The 25,097-nt window shown below is 43.2% G+C and overlaps 2 protein-coding genes across 2 annotated transcripts in view; both read right to left on the minus strand.

Annotated features, from left to right (window-relative positions):
• Positions 1-2,880: 2,880 nt before the first annotated feature.
• LOC124293538 lies at positions 2,881-14,253 on the minus strand. Its single transcript, XM_046734641.1, has 3 exons — positions 14,242-14,253; positions 3,094-3,311; positions 2,881-3,041 (listed from the first exon to the last, which is right to left on the minus strand). Exons 2-3 carry the CDS (start codon positions 3,300-3,302, stop codon positions 2,900-2,902), a joined length of 351 nt encoding a protein of 116 aa, XP_046590597.1. The 5' UTR covers positions 3,303-3,311; positions 14,242-14,253; the 3' UTR covers positions 2,881-2,899.
• A 1,349-nt stretch (positions 14,254-15,602) lies between these two features.
• Positions 15,603-25,097, minus strand: part of LOC124293416 (uncharacterized protein K02A2.6-like) — a 77,795-nt gene continuing 68,300 nt past the window's right edge. Inside the window, exons 4-5 of the mRNA XM_046734265.1 lie at positions 19,200-19,729; positions 15,603-18,936 (exon numbers count right to left, since the gene is read on the minus strand). Of these exons, the coding sequence (XP_046590221.1) occupies positions 15,603-18,936; positions 19,200-19,729 (3,864 nt within the window). The remainder of the gene's footprint in view (positions 18,937-19,199; positions 19,730-25,097) is intronic.

A 25,097-nucleotide genomic window follows, 5' to 3' on the forward strand; every position in this document is an offset into this window, starting at 1 on the left:
CAAAGACGCCTATGGAGCAAATCACCGATGACGAATTCTATCTGGCAGCGAGAGAGTATGAGAATCCGAACGAAGATGAACCATTAATTACAAAACTGACGCGACCACAAGATATTCTGAAAAAAGTCGTCTTCGTGCAACTCCAGTATTTTCATAATACGATTGGAAACTACTGGACACAAGAGGATGTTCTCAAAAATACGATGCACGGTTGCGTGCTTATGACGGATCAAAAACTGCTTTAATGGTTTGATTCCGAGCACCTGTGTCGGGAACATCACATTTATGCACTGAAATATCTTCTAAAAGTGAGAATGTACGCACTCGCCAGACTCAGGAATCAACAAGCCCTCGACGATAAACGACACAACCTCAGCCAAAAGCTGAAAAATTTGAAAAGCTTGTGAGAAAACTTGTGTAACGACCGAATACGGCGCTGTAACGAGTCACCGAATATATATGCACGAGTCCAATCGCAGCTCTCGCGCTCGAGGCTTGGCCCGTCTCTCTGTCGTCGCATACCGCGCGTTACCCGTATCGCTATTATCAAACGAATTGGAATATTAAATTACGAGTAACGGAAAATGAATAACCCGTTTTCATTATTTTCTTCCTTATTTTGTTTCTCTGCCAACAGGTCATTCCGTTCTGCGGCAACAAAATCATGATCTGTTCGGCATGTTGCGTACGAATTTTCTTACGCATTTGTTCGTTAAATACAATTATTGTACCGTATTCATCAGCTTCTTTGATCTATGAAGGAAAGAGCATAAGAGAGAAAGAGAGAAAGAGAGAGAGAGAGAGAGAGATTGATTGATTGATTGTGTGACGGGTTTTGAGCCCGCACGAATAATGTGGGGGGTGAGAGAGACAATTAGAGACGGGGCGGATGTAAAAGGTAAAACTTGGTGTGTATATTTGAGCAAAAGGGGTCGACTTAAACTAAGAAAAATACAAAGGGTTGTAGACTCGAACGGGGGCTGATCACGCCTCAGCCCTTAGCGTTTCTTAATACTAACTTACAGGTACGCGCGCGGGGGGGGGAAGAGTGGGTGAGGTGCCGGGGAATGTGAAGTCGGGAGGGTTGGTATTGCTAGGGGATGGGGTGGTGTAGCGTGACGTGGAGTGTGAGGTAGAAAGGGTCGGTATTGCAAGGGGAGGAGCAGATCGGCTGTAGAATGCAGGCTAACCTGGTGTCGTCGGCGTGTGTGTGTGGGTGTCTCGAGGTGTGGTGGAGTGTGGTTGGGTCTCGTTGGTTCCTGGAGTCGTCGGCGTGTGTGTAGCGGGGTGTGTCGGTGTGAGTGTGGTGGTTTCTCTCGTTCTTTCTTTCTCTCTCTCTTTCGCTCGTAGCCTAGGCTGTTTTTGGTCTCGATTCTGTCACGGCCGTGATCGTACTGAATCTGGCGCTCGGCTCTGCCGAGCGTCGGGGGGGCTTCGGTGATGTTCGGGTCTTTCCCGACGGGACAGGGCTCACCCGTTCGGCTCTTCCCCGCGGGTTTGGGGTTTGTTGTGACTTGCACTCTAGGTGCAACGTCACAACTCCCCCCTCCCCACGCGGGGCGAGGCCTATAGGGTGAGCCGGTTTCGGTGACGGATTTTGTGGTCCTTTCGTCTGTGTATTCTCCTTTTGTTATTTTTGTTGTTTCTGTGTTGTCTGCTCCGATCTGTCGGGGTTAAGGGATGGAGGTTGGGTTGTATTTGCGGGGTGTGTGTTTGGTGTGGATTGTGGGTCGTCTTATATCTACTTATTCTACTTAGTCTCGTGTGTCTTAATCAAAATCATGTTTTTTTTTTTTTTTTTTTTTTTTTATATAAACTTATTCTATTCTTATATTATTTTGTACTTGAATTTTTGGTTTTGGTACGGTGGCTCTCGTCGGTGTGGGTCTTGGTGAGTTTTTGCGTTGTTCTTTGTACCTCGTGGCTCGTGGTTTCTTCTCCCCTTTTGGGTTGTGTTCTGTTTCTTTGGCCTCCGTCTGTCGTTGTTCGTCCGTCGGTTTGGTGTTGTTAGTGTATTTGGTGTTTTTTGTTTTGTCCCTTTTTTTTTTTTTTTTTTTTTGTATCGTATTGCGTCCCGTGTTGTGTGTGCGTCGTTGTTCGTCCGTCCGTTTGGTGTTGTCAGTTTGTCTAGTGTTTCCTGTTTTGTTCTTTTTTCTGTTTCCGTATTGATTTTCGTTTTTTGTATCGTTTTGCGTCCCGTGTGGTGTGTGTGGCTGGTTGGGGTGTTTGTGTATGTTCGACTGTGTCCGTGAGTGAGGTGGTGTCGGTGTTACTGTCTGTGTCGTTGTCCGTCGTTTGTGTTTGTAGCGTGCCTGTGTGTGTGGTTTCGATGTGTATCACTGTCTCTGCGGTGGAGGTAGTGGAATCTGTGTCGCTGTCGGTGTCTGGTGTGTTGGGGGGTTGTGTTTTGTGTGGTGCTGTTTGATGTGTGGTGTGTGGTTGGTGTGTTGAGGTGCTGGCTTCTGTTTCGTCAGTGTTTGTGCGTTCGTGTGCCCGTCTGGTCATGTATCTTTCTTTTTGTGCTCGTAATTCGTCGTATAGGGTGCTTGCTGGTTCTAAACTTGCGATTATGGCTATTATCTCGGGGTGTGGTCCTGTGTGTTGTTTGCATGTTTGTTTTGTCTGTGTCGATTCTGTGTGTCTGTCCATGTTGGCGAATGTCTGTAAGATTCTGTCTTCTGTTGTTTGTGGTCTCGCGAATCTGGTGTGTGCCCATTGAGGGGGTGATGCTGGGGGTGGTGTGTACCGTGGTGTTGGTGTGGGTGTGGGGCGTGTGGTTGTATGGGGTGTTTGTTTCTTGGTGGGTGGGTGTGTAGTCGTGTGTGTGGCCGTGGTTCGTGTGGTGTGGGTAACTGTTTGTGGGTGTGTGATAATTTGTGGTGGGTGTGGTGTGTCTGTGTTAGTTTGTGTGCATGTTTGTATGTGTTCTGTGTATTTGGTGCCCCGGACCAGCCCGTTGCATTTCGGGCATTGCCTTGGTCCGGAGGGTGTACTTGTGTGTGTGGTCATCGTTGTGTGTGTTTGTGAGTGTCTCTGTGTGGCTGTGGGTGCAGTGGTTGTTAAGTGTGTTGTCGTCGTGGTGGTCTGTATTACCTTTCTGTATGTGGGGGGTGTCGGTAGTAGGGTTCGTCGGGTCTCCGTCTGGTGTGTGCCGTCGCGTCCGTATTTGTGTGGGTGTGGGGCCTGTCCTGGTGTTTGTAATAGTGGTGTTTTTTTTTTTTTTTTGTTTGTGTCGTCGTTGTCGTCGGTCTCGTCAGTCGCAGGGTCATCAGGGCCGGTATTTTTGTTTGCTGATTTTCCATGTTGTGTTTCTGTGGAGTGAATACACATGTTAGTTTATTTTCGGGGTGTGTTATTTGATTATGTATATAATTTTAGGTCTTCTATATGACATTTTCCTATATTTCTACCGCTCTCTGTTGTTAATTCGTATATTGTGGGTGAGACTTTTCTAGTGATTATGTATGGGCCTATGAATTTTTTATTTAACTTAGCTGTCGTTCGTTCTGGTCCGGATGAGAGTGTGTGGTTCTTTTTTAGTACTCTGTCTCCCTCCTTGAATTGAATGTCTCGTCTTCGTAGGTTGTAGTAGTGTGCTTGTTTTTCGTTTGCTTCTATCAAGTGCCTCTGTACTTCGTCTCTAAGTATTTGTAGTCGTCTCAAGTGGTCTGTCCATCTGTCTGTGTCTTGTAATTCTACTTCGTCGTGGTTCTCTAACTGATTTCTTAGACATTGTGTGGGATTTAATTCCCTTCCTAGGTTTAAAAAGGCGGGTGTGTGTTTAGTTGATGTGTGTGTACATGTATTGATTGCAAATTGTAAGTCTTGTAAGTGTATGTCCCATTCTGTGTGGTCGTTGTTTACGTAGGCTTGGATCATTGTTTTAGCGGTTCTGTTGACTCGCTCTACGGGGTTGGCTTGTGCGTGGTATGGGGGGATTGTTGCGTGTCTTATGTTGAATTTTTGTGTCAGTTCGCGTATGAGTTTGTTTATGTATGGTGTGCCGTTGTCTGTCAGTAGTATGCGTGGTGTACCCCATCGTGATATTACGTGTGAGTGGAATGTCTGTTCTACTGTTTTGGCGTTTGCTTTGCGTGTCGGTATGATTTCCACCCATTTAGTGTATAGGTCTTCGAACACTATGATGTATTGGTTTCCTTTTTTTGATCGTGGGAGTGGGCCCATGATGTCGGAGGCTACTACTGTCCATGGTTCTTCGATAATTCTCATGCCCATTAGTCCTGCCGGTCGCGCTTGTATTGTTTTTGTTCTTTGGCATGTGTCACATTTTTTTATGTAGTTTACTGTGTCTCTGTACATCCCTGGCCAATAATATGTTTTTGCTACTCGTTGGTATGTTTTTTCGATCCCTAAGTGTCCTGCTTGTGTTACGTCGTGGTTTTCGTGTAGTATGTGTGTTATTTTGTCTTTGGGTATGACTAGTTTCCATGGGTTTGTGTCTGGTAGGAGGTTTGAGTGTAGGGGGTTCGGGCGGTGGAAGTATAGTTGATTGTTTCTGATTCGCCACGACTCGTTTTTCTCTGGGCGTGTTTGTACTTGTGTTTTTTTGTATGTGTACCACTTGTCTGTCGTGTCTACTATTGTGTCTATGTGTTCTTCGTCTTCGTGTCGTCTTGAAAGTGCGTCTGGCACGTCGTGCATTGTACCTTTTCTGTGTGTAATGTCAAAGTCGTATTCTAATAGTTCTAGTGCCCATCGTGCAAGTCGGCCTGTGGGGTTTTTTAATTCTCTAAGCCACTTCAGTGCGTGGTGATCTGTAATAACTTTAAAATGGTATCCTTCCACGTATGGTCTGAATTTTTTTATGGACCAGAGTACCGCCAAACATTCTCTCTCAGTGGTGGAGTATTTACGTTCTGCCTCGCTTAGCGCACGGCTAGCGTATGCTACTACATGCTCTTCGTCATCGAGAGATTGTGTTAGTACGGCACCTATCCCTGTTCCGCTAGCGTCTGTTTGTAGTGTGAATGTTTGTGTGTAGTCTGGGCATGCGAGTGTGGGTGGTGATGTGAGTGCGTGTTTGATTGTGTTCATTGCGTTTTCTTGTTCTTCTCCCCGGTGCCATTTCTGGTCTTTTTTCAGTAGTCGTGTTAGTGGTTCTGTAATGTGTGCGAAGTTAGGTATAAAGCGTCTGTACCATGATGCCATGCCGATTAGTCTCCGTAATTGTTTTATTGTTTTTGGGCTTGGGTAGCTTTCTATGGGTTGTGTTTTGTCGGGGTCTATGTGTAGTCCGTGTCTGTCTACTATGTATCCGAGATATTTTACTTGTGCGCATCCGAATTCGCACTTCTCTGGGTTTATTGTTAGTCCCGCGTCTGTAATTCTTTTGAGTATTTGTTCTAGTCTTTGTAAGTGTTCGTCAAATGTTTGTGTTACTATTATTATGTCGTCTAAGTATGCGAATGCATATGGTTCGCATTCTGGGCCTATGAGTCTGTCTAGTAGTCTTTAGAATGTCGCCGGTGCGCCTGTCAGTCCGTATGGCATTCTTTTAAATTGAAATAAGCCCATTCCCGGGACTGTAAAGGCTGTTATGTGTTTGCTGTCTTCGTCGAGTGGTATTTGGAAGTATGCTTGGCTTAAGTCGATTTTTGATATGTACTGTGCTGTCCGTAGTTTGTCTAATATTGCTGTCATGTATGGTAGTGGGTATGCGTCTTTTTTTGATACTGAGTTTACTTTTCTGAAGTCTAAACAGAAGCGATATGTGTTATTTGGTGTTGAATCCGCGCTGTAAATTAGCGGCATTCTTTTTCACGTTTTACAGTCTTTAATCCTAATCTCTGCGTGGACATTTTAGTCACGTTTTAAGGTCATAAACTATTCAACTGCTGGATGTTCCCATCCCTTATGGACGAATTGCGTCGACTGATTTGCAAAAAAGGATACTCCTTACGCCAGTCTGCCACATCTGGCAGCCAGTCTTGCAATCTCGACAAATTCTCTACTTTCTACTCGTAAATACCTTTGCCTACCTACCAATCCTCTAATCTTCACTTTTCGTTCCTTGTTTTTTTTTATGACGTGTATCCTAAAACGCCCGCACGTGCATCGCACATTGGAAATGTACGTTTCTGCTTCTGGCTCACGTGCTCACTCCCACTCCCAAGCAAAATTCATCCCTTCTCTCAAGGGACAATCCTACCCCTTCCAGTAGTTTTTTGGCCATCGGAACTTAGCTAATTTTTAAAATCTACCTTTAAGATCAGATTCGTTTCGACCAACGCGAAGAGAAGACCAACTTACTCTACTGCCACAACTTCTTCTCACTACCCCGCGTGAATCTCATACAACCGAACTCAACAGTGTAAACAAATTATTTCAAGTCTGTTAATAAATCTATTTGTTGACTAAACCTTACAACATTGAATCATCTTTGAGTCAAACCCGATTGTCTCAAGGAAGCCAGTGCATCGAAAATCTTTCCCGATTGGTTTGACGACGATTTACAACCCTCGTTGGTAAAAAATCTCTTACCGCCATCGATGCCGAGCGCAAACATTTTGGTCCTTCGAGCCGGATAACTACAGAAACTAACGACTTTTTCAACGAAGTATCATTGTTATCCAAGAACTATTGCCATAAAAAAGTCCACGTCGGAAAATCACCCACAACAACGGTAATTCATCGCCACTCAACGTAGCAGCCACGCAAACCTCAACAATCGGTAAGCTCGTTAATTTATCAAATCACCAATCGTCTCCCTTTTCTTCCTAAATTACCACGCAACTGTCAAATACTCCGTACAAAATGCCAGAAACGCAAGGCTCTAGTGGAGATCGAGCAAGTGAACTCGTAGAATTGCATCAATCGTGAGGTCTAATGAAACGTCGACTTACGCACTTTGAAGAAATGCTCGTCGAAGAAACAGGAACAAGTGAATCGGATCGCGTGTATCTCAATAAACAATTCCAAACTCTTCAAGAACGTTGGAACAAATTTGTACCCATACAAGAAAAAATAGAACGAATTAATCCTACAGATGTAGAACAGGATGAAGGTTTACACATGGAAGATAGATATTATCACATCATCGCGAAGGTTAGCAATATATTGCCGAACTTGCAACGCGACACCTCGTCTACCACGACGGTATCAGATCCTCAAGCAAGCATCTCAGTACCCAGTTCTTCAAATATTCCGGTGAGGTTACCACAAATCCAACTAAGCAACTTCGACGGAAATCATGAAGACTGGGCGCCCTTTTACGACATGTTTACCGCGCTCATTCACGAGAACAAAGATCTAACTCTAGTTCAAAAATTTCAATATTTACGATCTGCACTTAAAGGAAGAGCTCTCAAAACCATAGAATCATCAGAAACAACCGGACGAAATTACGAGGATGCCCTAACAATGCTGAACAAAAAATATGATCGGAAACGGCAGGTAATTGAAAGACACTGGAATGCTCTTAGCGAATTTCCACGTGTCGCAAAGGAATCATCCGGATCGTTAGAAGAATTAGTGGATGCCTTTCGACAACATCTCCGAGCAATCGAAAATAAGGGTCAATCCGTAAAGACGTGGAGCATCCCCATAATTCATCTCATTCGGTCAAAAATCAACGTATCGTTAATGACAGAATGGGAGCTATCGATAAAAACTAACGAAGTTCAATCACACACCGATTTACTCGATTTCCTTGAAGCGCGAGCGAATTGTTCAGAACATACTTGGACCGCGCCAAAGACCACAACCTCGAACCCAAGGGCCATCAACTCGCGAAACTCTAAGCCAGGTACGGCGTATCGCGAACGACAGGGAACGCACCTCCGCGGTCAAAGTTTTGTTACAACGACGAACGCTTCTTTAACCAACCCAACGTGCCCCATATGCAACCAATCTCATAAAGTTTATGGTTGCGAGAACTTTCAAAAAATGACAACTCAAGAGCGGATCCAAGCTGTATCGAAGGCGGAACTCTGCATGAATTGTCTAGGAAGGCAACATTCGGCAAAAACCTGTTTGTCAGCGCGAAATTGCCAAACTTGTAACAAGAGACATCACTCTTTGTTACATGAAACTAAGCCAGCTACGAAATCTAACGAAACATCAGCATGACTAGCTTCAGAAACCGAAGTATCACGAACTCCGCAGCCCAGCTCTGCATCATCATCTAACACAGTCGCCGATCAATTGATTGCAACTGCGAAAATTCTTGTGTTTGATAACTCTGAACGACTCATATCGTGTAGAGCCGTTCTCGACACAGCTTCGTCGATTAATCTCATCACTGAAACCTTAGCAAATGAACTCAACTTGCCGAAAGGGACATGCTCCGTTCCCATCGGCGCTGTAGATGGTATGTCAACTATTTCTCACTACGTAATCCAAGCCACAATCCAATCTCGGATTACCGGATACAAGAAGATACTCGACTTCTTCATTGTTCCCCAAATTAGCTCACTCACGCCTCCAGAACATGTCGATTGCTCCTCTATAGTGATCCCAAAAAACATTCGGATGGCTGATCCTGATTTTGACAAACCAGCTCCACTACAGATCTTGTTGAGCGCAGGTCCCTCTATGGCCACGCTCTCAATCGGGACAATCCGTCTCTCATCAACTCAGGCCCCAGATCTGTATCTACAAAAAACCTTACTTGGTTGGGTCATCGTGGGTAATATCTCTTCCCATACAATAATCGATCAGCAAACAAGCAGCGCTACTTGCAACACGTTGAAACTACAGGAGGATATGAGCAGGTTCTGGGAGCTGGAAGAAGGCCCCACCACCAAATATCTCTCAGCAGAAGAACAATCGTATGAAGATCATTTCACAAAACATGTATCTCGCAATCCTAGCGGACGTTACGTCGTAGCCCTACCTTTCAACGAAAAGAAAAACCAGCTCGGATTATCCAAAGATCTCGCTCTTCGACGTCTCCAAACTCTCGAACGACGCTTCGCTAAGGACGCTCATTTCAAACAGCAATATACCGAGGTCATTGAAGAGTATATAAATCTCGGACACATGACAAGGGTACCATCTAACGACGAAGAAGGATTTTATCTCTCACACCACGCTGTCATCAAGGAAACCAGTCAAACCACGAAGGTACGAGTAGTGTTTGACGGTTCCGCTAAATCAACCACAGGGATATCGCTGAACGAATGTCTCATGACTGGACCAACTATTCAAGACGATCTTCTTACCTTAATCCTACGTTTTCGACTTCACAATTACGTCTTAACAGGAGACATCGAGAAAATGTATAGGCAATGTCTTGTTCGACCGGAGGATAGGAAATATCTACGAATTCTCTGGAAGAAACCGACGGTTCAATCGCTACGTTCGAGCACAACACTGTGACGTTCGGACTCACGTCAGCCCCATTTCTCGCGATAAGAACCATAGCTCAACTAGTTGAAGACGAAGGTCAGGACTTTCCAGCAGCATCCCAGGCCTTAAAAAATGCTCTGTATGTCGATGATCTGCTAACAGGTGCACCAACAATCGAAGAAACTATTAACTTGAGGAACGAAGTTGTCGCTCTACTGAAACGAGGAGGCTTCAACTTACGCCGATGCGCTTCGAACGACATACGTGTGTTAGAAGGCTTGCCCGCAACCAAAGTAAATCTACAACTTCTAGCCGGTGATGATTCGAATCTCAAAACTCTGGGCGTATATTGGAACTCCGGAACAGATAATTTGATATACACCGTCAAACCTATAAACGTTTCATCGCGCTTTACAAAAAGGACAATCTTCTCCGAAACTGCGCGAATCTTCGATCCCTTAGGATTGGTAAATCCAGTCATTGTTCATGCTAAGCTGATAATGCAAGAACTTTGGCGAATGAAACTCGATTGGGACGAATCCATTCCTACATAGCTTCATACCAAATGGACCGAGTTCGCAGGGCAACTCAACCTGCTTAACCAATTATCATTTCATCGAAACCTTCTTCATAAAAATGCGAAGGATATCCAAGTACATGGTTTTTGTGACGCATCAGAAAAGGCTTATGGAGCCTGTATTTATCTCCGATCAGACAATGGTAACACCCAGGTATCCTTGTTCTGTGCCAAATCAAAAGTGGCCCCCATAAAAACGGTACAAACTATACCAAGACTCGAATTATGCGCAGCGCAATTACTCGTAAATTTGTACGAGAATATCAAATCAACTCTCTCGGTACCGATCAGTAAAACAATATTCTGGTCAGACTCGTCAATTACGTTGAACTGGTTAAATACATCTCCACATGTATTAAAAACCTTCGTGGCAAATCGAGTTGCAAGCATCCAATCACGAGCGAAGTCGGTAGAATGGAGACACGTCCGAACAAAGGACAATCCCGCCGATGCTTTATCTCGCGGACAATTACCGACCGAATTTACAAAAAACAGTCTTTGGATGCACGGTCCAGCCTGGCTGACAGAAGACGAAACCCAATGGCCCTCGATTACACTGAACGTAGCACAGGAAATTCCAGAATTACGTAATGCAACCTGCCTTATCACCGCCGGAGGAGACTCGATGCTTGAACGATACAGTACGTTTACTGAACTACAAAGAGTCACCGCTTATTGTCTGCGATTTAAAAACCGAAGAACAGGTCCGCTCATAGTAGAAGAACTAAGAACAGCTACTCTACGGATTATCGCATGGATCCAAAGAATCTGCTTCGCATCTGAGCTACACGATCTGCAACGAGGTCGTCCAATTAATTCAAGGAGTTGTCTAACACCTTTAGACCCTGGGATTGATGAAGACGGAGTCATAAGAGTCGGCGGTCGTTTAAATCATTCATCTCTTTCGTATAATCAGAAGCATCTTATAATTTTACCAAAAAACCACAAGATCACAGAACTCATCATCCGGAAGGAACACATCTCGGGCCTCCATGCAGGTACTCAGGCTACCCTGTACAACCTTCGAAAAAACTACTGGATCATCGATGGACGACGACAAATAAGCAACGTAATCCAACACTGTGTGACCTGTGCCAAACTGAATCCTCGTCCAATTAATTACAAAATGGGTCAACTGCCAAACGTCCGTGTATCAGAAGCTAGACCATTTATTCATTCAGGCGTAGATTATTGCGGTCCATTCTTCATCAAAGAAAAACGTGTACGCAATCAAAACAAGGTCAAGACCTACATAGCTGTCTTCACGTGTTTAGCCACAAAGGCAGTTCACATAGAATTAGTGAGCGATCTTACCACCGATGCCTTAATTGCCGCACTACGACGTTTTACTGCCAGACGCGGCCGCTGTAATTCTATGTACTCAGACAATGGCACAAACTTTGTTGGGGCTAAAAACGAAATCCAGGAAATACAGACCCTAATACGTTCATCGGAGCATAACGAAAAGGTGCAAAAACATTTGCCTTTTTTATCATGACAATTGGGCTCGACCATTCACTTTCTGATGGTTCTATCACGTCTTCTCTCAGCATTTTGTCTATTTCTGTGTGGATGGCTTCTCTAATTTTTGGTGATACCATATAATATCTTTGTTTTATGGGTGCCTGTCCTTGTGTGTCTATTTTGTGTTTGATTAGGTGTGTTAGGCCGAGTTGGCCTGGTAGTGTTGAGATTTTCTGCTGTATTGTCGTCTGTAGTTGTGTGTGTTGTGATTGTGTGAGTTCTTGTATTCCTGCGCATATCTGTGATTCGGTTTCTTTGTCGGTTTGTGTGTCGTCTGTTGTTTGTGCGTTTGTGGGTATGATTTTTTGATTTGTGATTTGTGTGTTCTGTGGGTTGTCTTTTGGGGGGGGGGTGTTTTCCGGTGGTGTCTTTGTGCTGGGTAGTGTTGGTGTTAGTGGTTTTTGTTTTATGGTTGTTTTTTCTGTGTTTTCGTGTCTTTCTGTTGTTTTCGGGTTCGTTTGTTGTTTCGTTGCTTCTAATTTTTCTGCTGCTTTTGCTTGTTTTGTGTGTGTTTGTGTTGATTGGTGTCGTATTTTTCGTGTTTGATGTATTTGTATGTATTCTTTGAGTGGTGTTGGTAGTTTTTGTGGTCTAGCTTGCATGTGGTAGTGTGTCTGTGGGTCGTCTATAAGTGACCATGTGTTTTTTCTATAATTTATTTGTATTCCAAATCTCATTAAGCCGCTGTTCCCAATGATACATTGCGAGCCTAAGTTTGGTATTAATCCGAAATTAATTTTTTTTGTTATGTTGCCGAGGCGTATTGGGAGTGTTACTGCTCCTTCTATCGTCACCTGTGTTCCGTTTCCCATTGTAGCTGTTCTGTCGGGCGTGTCGTCTATTGGTGTGTCTGTGTTGTGTAGTATTTGTATTACTTCTGCGCCTAGGTATGAGTGTGTCGCGCCTGTGTCTATTAATGCGTTTAATTCGTGACCGTGTATTTCGATTCTGATGTGAAATCTACTTTCCGTTCTGTTGTTATCTGTTGTAGGTGCTACTGTCTCGGGTGTGTTTGTGTTGTTTGTGGGGCTGCCCTCCACCCTTGCTGGGTCAACCCTTACTCGTTTCCCTGGTTCTGTACCTGTGTGCATTGCCATCTGAAGTGTCCGGGTTGCAAACCGGGGTATTTGTGTTTGTTGCGGAGTGTAGTGTGGTGAGTTATACGTGATTGCGGGGTATCGAGTCTGTTGCGTGTTTTGGTTTGTTTGGTTTCGTCGTATGTTGTCTGTGAGTGCCGGTGGTATATTTGATGTTGCGAGTAATGCTGGGCGGGGTTGTGTTTGTGCGTACTTGTATGGGATGTATTGTGTGTGGTGTGTTTGGTGTGTGTAGGTTTCTCGTGGGTGTGTGTAGTTATTTAATATTGTTTGTCTTGTGTTTTCCCATTCGATGTTTGCTTCCCATTCTTTCGCGGCTATTTCCAGTTGGTCGAAGTTCGCGAAGTCGTATGGTTTTATGTATGCCTTGTATTCTATTTTCATGTTTCTGTATGCCAAGTCTAATTGTGTTTATGGGTGGTATGGTGGTTTTAGTTGTGATAGTAGTGTTCTAAATTGTATTAGGAATTGTGTAATTTTTTGTGTTGGTCCTTGTACGTAGTTTTTGATTTTTTGTTCCAGTCTGTCCCTATGTAGTATGTCTTGAAATGCGTGTGTAATGTCTCTTTCGAATTCTTCCAGTGTTCGCCATTTGCCTCTATTTAATCTGTACCAGTTTTTTGCGTCACCTTCGAGTATCGGGCTGAGGTTGTTGATTAATTGTGTATCGTGTATTTCATAACCCGTTTGGTAGTCGCGGAGATTTTGTAAAAATTCGTCTATGTCTTCGTTTGTGTTTCCTGAGTATTTTATGTTCCATGTTTGTATTGTTTTCATTGCCATTGCTGGCTGATTCCAGTATGTACTGTTCGGGTTTGGTGTGTGGTTTAGGTGTGTCGTTTTTGGTCGTTTGTGGGGTGTATTGACTGTGTGCTGTATATGTGTGGGTCTTCGTATTCGTTTCTGTCGCTTGGTAGTGCTCCGAGGTCTATCAGGTTTTGTATAAATCGTGTGTTACGTGTGTTGGTGGCTAAAAATGTGTCTGTTCCCGTGAAGTGTCGGTTCGTTTGACTGGTTGTTACCGTGTTAGTTTGCGTGTGTGTAGGTGTTGGGATTGTATTGTATGTTTGTGTGGGATTTGTTGGTTCTGGGCTTTCTTTGATGTTGGATTTGTGTACTATGTAAGTTGTGTGTATTCTCTATGATAGCTGCATCGATTATATTTATTGCGTTTGGTGAATTTATCGTGTGTCGTCTATTTATTTCCTGTGTTTGGGTCGGCGTTTGTTGGTCTCGTGTCGCGCGCGGCTCGCTCTGTGTCGAGTTGTTTTGGTTGCGTTCGGGTGTGTGTATGTCCATGTGTTCGCGCGCTAGGCCTTGCGGTTCTCTGTGTCCTTGGTCTGCCATTGTGTGTATCGTGTTTGGTAGTGTGTGTGTTCAACTGTCTTTATTCGAATTTTCGTGACTGTGTAGCTTTGTTTCGTGAGCCTATGTGTACTTTGTTAGCGTTTATTCTTATGTTTTGTCTCTTAATTGTTCGGATTTGGGGTAAAAATGTGGGTAATTTACGTTGGGCGCCAATTTGTGACGGGTTTTGAGTCCGCACTAATACTGTGGAAGGGGGGGAACAATTAGAGACGGGGCGAGAAAGTCGGGGCCGATAGAATAGGTAAAACTTGGTGTGTATATTTGTGAGGGGGGGGGGGTACATGTGTTGCGATCGGGGGGGAGGTGAGGTAGAAAGGGTTGGTATTGCGAGGGGAGGAGCAGATCGGCTGTAGAATGCAGGCTAACCTGGTGTCGTCGGCGTGTGCGGGTAATGGTGTACGTGTAACTGTGTGAGTGTCGGTGTCTCTCTCGTTTTCTTTCTCTCTCGCTCTCTCTCTCTCTCTCTCTCTCTCTCTCTCTCTCTCTCTCTCTCTCTCTCTCTCTCTCTCTCTCTCTCTCTCTCTCTCTCTCTCTCTCTCTCTCTCTCTCTCTCTCTCTCTCTCTCTCTCTCTCTCTCTCTCTCTCTCTCTCTCTCTCTCTCTCTCTCTCTCTCTCTCTCTCTCTCTCTCTCTCTCTCTCTCTCTCTCTCTCGCCCTCTTCGCTTCTCGTGGATTTCTTTCCTTTTTACTTGTTGCTGCTTCGCAGGCCGTGGTCGTTCTGCTCGCTGGCGCTCGGCTCAGCCGAGCGTCGGTGGGCTTCGGTTACCTTCGGGTGTTTCCCGATGGGACGGGACTCACCCGTTCGGCTCTTCCCCGCGGGTTTGGGGTGTTGTGTATGTGCAAAATATGGCCGATGCAGGAGAGGAGGATATATACAGGGTGTCCCTAAATTGCCTCCCACGGACTAGCCAGCATAATACCTCGTTAAAATCCAACCGAGAATTTCTTTTCCGGAAGATCGTCCGACGCATAGTTTTTGAATTATAAGCGATAGCGCTAGGCCAATCAGAGTGCACCATTTCATCTAGATTTGCCGCCACGGAAATTGCTGTTTTGTTCGTCTGGGTGAATTATTATTATTTGTTTACGAATTAAATATCGGCACCTCCCCTCTTTCGCTGCTGTACCCCTTATGCTTGAGGATGCGCTTCTGTTTACACACACAAGTGTGCGCCCATGGATGTGCGGCCGGCAGCGTATGCCGCGGCAACAATACCGAGGTCAGCGCTCGAGAAGGGGTACAACAGGGAGAGAGGGGAGGTGCCGATATTTAATTCGTAAACGAATAATAATAATTCACCCAGACGAACAAAACAGCAATATCCGTGGCGGCAAATCTAGATGAAATGGTGCACTCTGATTGGCCTAGCGCTATCGCTTATAATTCAAAAACTACGCGTCGGACGAGCTTCCGGAAAAAAAATTCTCGGTTGGATTTTAACGAGGTATCATGCTGGCTAGTCCGTGGGAGGCAATTTAGGGACACCCTGTATAACAAATCGCGAATCTCATAGATGTCATAGATTTATTCTGATGTAACTTCCACTCTAGGTACAAGTAGTGGCGAGCACGATAGCCATTTTCCGTCTCCCCGCGCTCGCGTTGCCGCGCTGCCCGCACGCTCCTGCCCACACATGCTTACACACACACATACGTGCGAATTCGCTCCCACTCGCCTAAACGCTATCAATACATACCTAACACTTCCCCCTGTGAGAAAGGAAAGCTTTAGGAGCTTTTATCACCAAAGTAATTTTCAGAATCCGGGAAGCGGGTAGGGCCTTTGGTTTTACGCTTAGGTCTAGAATTGCTTGCATCATCAGATGAAGCATCTGGCTCGTTAATTACAATAGTTGGGTTTGTCGTGGGCACGCTTGCGGAGGCATTGTTAGGTTCATACAGAGAAACGTGCTCCGATACAGGTACGAAGTAGTCGTAGTCATTACATTGTTTCAAGGTACCTTTTATAGCAGAGATTTGATTAGCATGCCTAATCCAGATTCTTCCGTCGTCTAATTTAATTTTGAATAACAGATTGCCCCTGTGTTCTAGAATCCTACCGAAGACCCATTTATTATTTTTAGTGTAATTACGGACTAGTACTCTTTGATTTATAGAAAATTTACAAGCTTTTACATTGGTAGCTTGTTCTTTGGCTACTACTGGCTTCAACAAATCCAGTTTACATCTTATCTTACGCCCTAAAAATAGTTCTGCTGGAGTTTTACCGGTAGTGCTATGCGGTGTGTTTCTGTATTGGATTAATATTTTCCTTAGACTAGCATTCACATTCCTTTTATCGTCGACTTTTTTTAAAGCAAATTTGATCATTTGAACGAACCTTTCAGCCTGACCATTTGAGGCGGGATGGTGGGGTGCAGAGAATTTATGAGCAATACCGTGTAGTTTTAGGAATGATTCGAATTCTGAAGAAATGTAAGTGCCGCCGTTGTCAGAAACGAGTACTTCCGGAAAGCCGAATTGAGCAAAAATATCGGTACAAACATCTATGGTAGTTGAGGCTAACATGTTTTTGACAACGCGGATTTCTGGCCATTTGGAGTAGGCATCTACAAGAATGAACAGGATTACGCCCATGAAGGGGCCTGCAAAATCAATATGTATTCGCTCAAATGGTCTGGTGGCAGGTTCCCACAAATGAATAGGCACTTTTGCTGGGTTATTTCGGTTGCGCAAACAAGACTCGCAAGATTGAACCAAGTTCTCGATATCTTTGTCAATATTGGACCACCAGCAATGGCCTCGCGCTAAACTTTTCATTTTCACGATACCGAAATGGCCGACGTGCAGTTCCTCAAGAATTCTCTGTTGGAGCTTTTTTGGAATGACAATTCTATCGGACTTGAATAAAAGATTATCTCCAACAGAGAATTCTCTGGGGTCGACATTCCAGGTGTCTTTAGGAGATAAATTTTTACCAGCACGCAAATTTTCGATGACCGATTGAATTTTCGCATCATTTTTTACAAGTTCTCGCATATCGAAGACGTCAACAGACATTATATGTAGGGTCTGCGCGTGATAGACTTCTATAACATCTAAGGTGTGAGGCGTGTCACCCTCCATAGCTAGAGGTAGTCTCGAAAGGCAGTCAGCATTACTGTTAGATTCCGACCTGCGATACTTGATATCGTAGAAAAACCCGCGTAGGAAAATAGCGTAATGTTGCATGCGCATGGCGCTGTAAGCTGGTAGGGGTTTATCTGGGCTGAAGATTTGTACAAGAGGACGGTTGTCGCAAATGAGAGTAAATTTGTGACCGTATAGGTACTGATAAAATTTTTTAACACCGAAAACAATGGCATAGGCTTCGCGATCGATTTGGCTGTACTTTTGCTGAACTTTGTTTAATTTTTGAGAAGCGAATTGAATAGGCCTTTCGGTACCATCCTCGAAACTATGGGAAATGACAGCACCGACCCCGACTGGACTTGCATCGGTCGCAAGAATAAGCGGTTTCTTTGGGTCAAAGAATGTCAAGCAAGTATCTTTAGTAAAGGCAAGTTTGATGGATTTGAAAGCATCTTGACATTCTTTTGTCCAAGAGAAATTAGAGTTTTCTTTCAACAGATTGTATAACGGAGCTAGTACAGTACTTGCATTTTTGATGAAGCGATTATAATACATCACCATGCCGATAAATGTACGCAATTCAGAGATGTTTTGAGGTTGGGGCATATCAGTGACTGCCTCGAATTTGGCAGGATCTTTGTGTATACCTTGAGCATTAATAACGTGACCGCAAAAACAAATTTCCAAGTCGCAGAAGGAACATTTACGTAGATTAATTTTAATGTTGTGCTCATCGAAAATTTTTAACACTACATGAATTAGAGCAATTAACTCGGAGAGAGTTTTGGCAGCCAATCTCAAATCATCCTGGAAGACGCAAACGCCTTTTATAGAGCGGAAAAGGAAATTCATTCTTTCCTGCCAAATAGCTGGCGCAGCAGCTATACCAAATAACATGCGTTTTACCCTATACAATCCGCGGGGCGTGTTGATGGTAAGAAGGTCCGCCGTAGCCTCATCGACAGGCATGTGAATGTAGGCCCAAGAACAGTCGATGCGGGCGAAACAGATACAACCCGCCAGATCCATGAACATTTCGTCTGTAGTAGGCATGTGGCAGTCGTTGATGATGAGTTGAGGATTAATGGTGACACTGTAATCGCCACAGATGCGGACATCTCCATCCTTCTTCAGTATTGGGACGATAGGAGTTGCGTAGAGAGAGGCGGGCACCGGTTCAAGTATGTCGTAAGATTCCCAGTTATCCAGGGCTGAGTCGACTGGCTCGACGAGGCGGAAGGGCACGTTCCGAGCCTTGTAGAACACCGGCTTGGCGTCGGGTTTGAGTTTTAGTGAGACAAGCCCCAGTCCTATAATAGGGGAAAAATCTTGCCGAACTACATTCTTGTATTTAACGGACAATTCTTTGGTAAACGCAGTTTTATCGAAACTGGAAATTTCTTTGGCATTAACTTGTAGTATAGGTGTAAATAGGCTTTGCGCGCCGTGCATTTTTATGAAACTATGTATCCATTCGCGACCGCATAACGGAGGGCGGTTTACATCAGTAAGATACAAGTCTAAGTTGAATTTAGTGTTTTCAAACGTTACAATGACTTTAATAAGACCGCATACATTAAGATTGGTTTTACAGTATGTGACCAATTGTATTGAGGCGCGCTGCAACCGGGATCTTGGGAAAAGCTTCTTTGCGTCTTCGAGCCACATCAGTGAGACCGCTGCACCGCTGTCTAACTCGAACTCGACCTTCTGGTTATTGACGATGAATTGCTTGATGAACTTTTCACGGAGAGCCAGGCAGTTGACGTCCTCAGAATCCACTATTTGAATGTCCACGATCTCCACGCCGTAGTAATCCTCATCAGTGTACTCGGTATCTTCAACTTGGTGTACTTGATTAAATTTAGATTTGCAAACTCTGGATAGATGTCCAGGTTTCTGGCAAGAAAGGCAAACTGTAGACGTAGGTAGTCTGCAAGTGAAGGCTTTGTGGTTTGGATTTCCACACCTGAAACAGTAGGGCTTAGTGAAATCCACCGGAGGAACTTGCTGTTTTGGAGCAGAGTTTGCAATTTTTTTCTTTTCGATGCGTCAGATCTCTTCTTTTGAGCATTAAGGTAATTAACGGTTGACGCACTGTCACGTATACAAGAAGTTTCACGATCGCAAGTATCCATTGTAAGAGCCGTAGAGAGGGCGGATTCGAAGGTGAGATCTTTGGTTTCAATAAGCCTGCTTTGTATACGAGGCGTAGCAAGGCCAAACACAAACTGGTTACGTAAGGCTTTTGATGTGTGATCGCCGAATCCGCAGTTGGCGCTCATTTTTGTCAAAGCCGTTGCAAATTCTTGAATACTTTCACCAGGTAGCTGTTTGCGCGAATTAAATTTGAAGTTTTCGGCGATTTCTAACACCGGAGGAGCGTACAATTCTTTTAACTTAGCCGCAAGTTCGGCGTAGGACTTCTGATCGACCTGCGTTTCACCAAAAGTATCACACAAAGCATTATAAGCTGTATCGCCGACGAAATGGAGCAGATACACTACTTTATCTGAATTTTCGATTTTCATAATTTTTAAAGCGCCCTCGAATCTGTTCAACCAACGAGCCCAAGACGTCTCCCCCGGGATAAACGGTGTGATATGTAATGCATTTGAAGTCGTAACTGCTACTCCGGTTGCCGCTCCGGCTGCTGGGGCAGGTTGCTGTGGTGCTGACATTTCAGTGACCGATGCCAAAGGTTTACTTTCGGTCTCACTCTCACAATCACTTTCGCTTTCGCTAGTGCTTCCGCCTCCAAGCTTCGCGAAAGATTTGAACAAATCAATTTTGGAGAGATTGAGATGAACTTTCTGCACTCACGAGCGCTTGCGAAAACACACACAGCAACAAACAAAAAACTTTTTGGAGCACTAAACACCGTTAAATTTCAAGTTTTTGGCACCGAAAATATAATGAAAATGTTGATCCTCGTCGCCAATTTGTTGTGTATGTGCAAAATATGGCCGATGCAGGAGAGGAGGATATATATAACAAATCGCGAATCTCATAGATGTCATAGATTTATTCTGATGTAACTTCCACTCTAGGTACAAGTAGTGGCGAGCACGATAGCCATTTTCCGTCTCCCCGCGCTCGCGTTGCCTCGCTGCCCGCACGCTCCTGCCCACACATACTTACACACACACATACGTGCGAATTCGCTCCCACTCGCCTAAACGCTATCAATACATACCTAACATGGGGTTTGTTGTGACTTGCACTCTAGGTGCAACGTCACATCAATTTTTAAAACTTATGGTATGACGAAACCTTGGAGCTTTTGGGAAAGTTTTTTTCTTGAAACATTCGGGGAAAAATCGTGGTCAGAGGTCGAATACGCTTACTCTTTTCGTTGGATAAGTGGACCATATTTAGATTTTGCATTAAAAAAGAGAAACCTATTAATAGATGCAGATCCAGAATTAGGCGTCAGTTCACAAATAAATTTTATCGTTATTGCCCTGGCAAAATTTGTTCGATTACACCTTCATGAACGTGAATTGAAAACAATAGAAAATTTAATGTCTAGTCTGAGTCAACTTCAACCAATATCAAACAATAACAGCTCACGTATAGAAGTAAATAAGCAAAATCGAAAGTTCGATCCATGTCGCATTTGCGAGAAAGCCGGCTGTAAGAATAGATTCCATCCAGAGGAAATTTGCAGAAATGCAAGATCAGCGATTATCAAATCTGCCGAATCAAAAAACTAGATAGCATCCCACTCATAAGACTACATGTTACCGTAAATTGTAATGAAAAGGCAGTTGCTCTTTACGATTCAGGAGCCAATGTGTCCCTGATTAATTATACATTTTACAAAAAATTAAAAATGAATATCCCTATGAGTGGGGGCTCAACAATAAGAACAATGGGCGGCGTAGCAAGTACGAATGGAAGGGTATTTTTGAAATTAAAGATATTTGAAATAGAAAAAGTAGCGCCATTCCTAATAATGAAGAATGATTTATTTGAAGAAGATTTGTTGCTTGGCTTGGATAGTATAAAATCATTCCGATTGCGTCAAAACGAAAATCTTGAAATTTCTCAAAATATAAGTTCGAACCAAAGTTTTGATTGCGTTAAAATAAACTATGCTTCGAACAATAACGATAATAACGAAGATAGTCTGAATGGTGTGTTAAATAAATACGATTCAGTCTTCGCCAAGGAAAAGTTCGATATAGGTACAGTCAGAAACTTCGAAGCAAGAATAAAATTAACGGAAAATAAGTACATATCGAGAAAACCATATAAGTGCTCTATTCCCGATAAATTAGAAATAGAATTTCAAATAAAGAAATTATTGGAATTAGGATTGATCGAGGAGTCGTATAGTCCATATGCCTCACCAGTGACCTTAGTACACAAGAAAGATGAAGACAAAAAATCGCGACTATGTATTGATTATCGCGAACTAAATAAACTCATAGTACCAGAAGGTTACCCCTTTCCTAGAATTGATGATCTGATTGCTCGGGTTGGGAGGTGTGTTTACTTCTCGAAGTTAGATATCAACTCAGCATTCTGGTCAATACCATTACGTGCGAAAGATAAATATAAAACGGCTTTCGTCACACACCACGGTCACTGGCAATGGGCGTGTCTTCCTTTTGGTTTACAATCGGCTCCAGCAATATTCCAACGAATACTTTCAACCATAATTAGAAACAACAATTTAGACACCTTTGCAATTAATTATATCGATGATATTCTGATATTTTCGAAAAATTACGATGAACACGTACAACATATTAAACAAACATTGGAAGTTTTACATGAGCAAGGCTTGAAATTAAACACGAATAAATGCAGTTTTGCTAAAAAAGAAGTTACGTATCTAGGACACACAATATCAAACAATAGTGTAAAACCGATTAATGACAATTTAATAGCGATCAAAAACTTTCCGATTCCGAAAACAAAAAAACAAGTTAGACAATTCCTGGGGAAAGTAAATTTTTATCTGAAATATATTCCTAGATCCTCAATTATCTTGGATCCATTGCACAATCTCTTGCGAAAAAATGTGCAGTTCGATTGGTCCGCTAGATGTCAAAACAGTTTTGATAAGGTTAAGGGCTGTTCATGTGAAGCACCAATTCTTGCAATATTCGACCCCACTAAACCAATTTTCATATATACAGATGCTAGTTTAGAAGGCGTGGGTGCAATACTAAAACAACCTCAAGAAGATAACACACTTAAACCGGTCTTCTATTTTTCGCGAAAGTTGTCAGAATCTCAAAAAATAAAAAGAGCTATTGTTCGCTATTTGATAGCTAGTAGTTCGACCGAACCGCGTGGAAGGTGTGGGTCGCTGAAGTCAAAGATGAGTTTGTTTTTATTTTTGGGTTTATTTTACATCTTATTTATTATATTTACATATGTACAAAGTTAGAGTAATGGTTGCCACGTGATAGAAGCAGAGGTCTTTGTCTTCTTGAATTGTGGTGGAGGCTGCAGCGAGGATGTCGGGCGTCGAGGGGGGTCGTTTGGCTCTTGGTGGTGGCGTGTACCGGCTCTCTGGAGAGCTTGGTGGTGTCGGGGGACGGCGGTTCTCAGTCGTCTTTACTGGAGACTCCCACTCACTCTCTGACTGGGTCGTCTGGGTGGCAGTCGACACGAATGAGCGCTGCGGCTCGGGAAACGGGGAAACTGGAGCCGGGATGCGTCTGCAGTAGCTAGGTGATGTTAGTCGAGCTCTCCGTACATCCCACAAGGAAAGTAGTACAGCTGGGGGTCTGGTGAGAGGCCGCGACGGAATATCGATAGAGTGCAATACCCAAGGAGCTGGAGGGTTCGAAGCTGCTGTGTTTGGATGTGGGCTGGCCGCAGCCAGATAAACAGGATCCGTCATGCAATCAGTCTGCTGTCCGGTCTGCCTTAGAACGTGGCGTCGTAGCGTCAGTAAAACGTCGTAGTGGCGTAACGTCGGCGTGGCGTTGAAGCGTAGGCAAGGCGTGGCGTTGTAGCGTCAGCGTCAGTAGAGTCGGTCAAGACGAGGTGAACCCGAAGTGTCCTGCCGATCGGTCTGATCGGTCGTCTCTTATCGCAGCCTCGGTTGGTCTTTGGCAGCGGGAGACCACGTTGGCTGATTACGCAACGCGCTCGGCTGCGTGGGTGGCGTGAGCGGCGCGCGTGACGTCACACTTTCTTCTGGGTCGCGTGACTAGAAAGTGTGAAAGGCTGGTTGCCTCGCGTGGGTTGGAAGGCGCGCGACCAACGAGTTGCGTTCACAATGTTGTTGTGAACAGCTATATTTATTCAATGTTTAGCAATCAAAGAGCCGATTCTATATTGGCAATATCACTTAATAGGACAAAAATTTAAAATATTCACAGATCATGAACCTTTACGTAATTTCAACATAAAAAATTGCAAAGATACAGAACTTTTACACATATTAAATTACATTTCACAATTTACATTTGATATCGAATATAATCCCGGCATAAATAACTCAGAGGCTGATTGCTTATCAAGAAACCCGGTTCTATCAGAAAACAAAAATGATGAAGGTTCTAAAATACAAATCGTCAACTTCATAACTATGCAAAACATCTTACAGAACCAAAAAGAATTAAAGTGGGACAAACATTGTAGTAAAGAAAATGATATTATATACAAAACCTTGAACAAAAGGAAAAAGGTCTGGTTAACAGAAGAATATGGTATTGCAGCCCTTGAAAACTTACATAGGTCACAAGGTCACATTGGAACTAAACAGATGACACTTACGATTACACCAATATTTTATTTTAAAAATATGCAGAAACATATTAAAATGATCTGTAGATCATGCGAAACTTGTATCAAAAATAAAACAAGATTTGGAAACTTTAAGGCGCCATTGTCGCAGTTGGGTCCTGCGTCCAAGCCGTTAGAAATAGTTTCATTAGATACAATAGGCGGTTTCACGGGAAATAAATCTCAAAAAAAGTACATGCACTTAATGGTAGATCAATTAACTCGATATGCATTTATGTCCACTTCAAAAACACAAATAGCAAAAGATTTTATAAACCTAGTCCAAATAATAGAAAAAAGAGGTAAAATTCAAACAGTTCTGACAGACCAATATCCTGGGATAAATTCCAAAGAATTCAAGAAATATTTGAAAGAAAAAAATATAACACTGAGTTTCACAGCGGTAGATTGTCCGTTTTCCAATGGACAAAACGAGCGTACAAATCAAACATTAGTAAACAGAATTCGCTGTAAACTTTACGAAAACCAAAATAAATCATGGACAACAATTGCCGAACAATGCATAAGTGAATATAACAATACAGTACATAGCTCTACAGGTTTTTCACCAAACTATTTGCTCTCGGGAATGGACAGGTCAATCATTCCAAAGGAATTAAATGAAAACACAAAAGAAAATTTAGATGTCAATAGAGCAAAAGCATTAGAAAATTCCATAAAATCGCATAACAGGAATAAATTATACTACGACACTCACACAAATGCAATAGAATATAACGAAAATGACTTGGTGTATATGCAAAATGGGAATAAATTAAATAGAAAAAAAATTAGATCCCGTCCGAACTGGACCATTCAAAATTACAAAAAAAATATCTAAATCCATTTATGAAATTGATATCGGTACAAGAAAAAAAGATGTAAATATTTTTCACAAAAGCAAAATGGTCCCATATTCACAACCCGTCCCAGATCCTAACCAATCCTCTCCGGGAAGGGGGGATGTAAGTTTGTGGCCTGTTTACCCAAACTTATCCATGAAAAACAACAAACACGCTGAACGGGTTACGGAAAGGATAACCAAGAGTGACCATCGCGGAGTCATCGCCTCGGGAGAGAGGGGAGTGATTGACAGGCGCTCGAGACATCCACTATCGTCATAGTGAATGCTCTGTAAAATATATTGTAAATTATTCTTTTTCATCACTGTTAACTAAGCCTACATTCCCGATCGTCAAAACCGACCTTGTTGTTGATTTAGGTGACTATAAGTGTTATAATTATTTTTGTTATTATTTATGTAATTATTTGTGATTGGTGTTAATATAATGTTTTAGTATCGTTTCTACTTCAACCCAAGTCGTTGAGACTCAGGAATTATTATTTCCGCAACCCTTTTAAGTTATAAGAGTCACG

This window comes from Neodiprion lecontei, chromosome 3 (genome assembly GCF_021901455.1).
Source record: "Neodiprion lecontei isolate iyNeoLeco1 chromosome 3, iyNeoLeco1.1, whole genome shotgun sequence".
Lineage (NCBI taxonomy): Eukaryota > Metazoa > Arthropoda > Insecta > Hymenoptera > Diprionidae > Neodiprion > Neodiprion lecontei.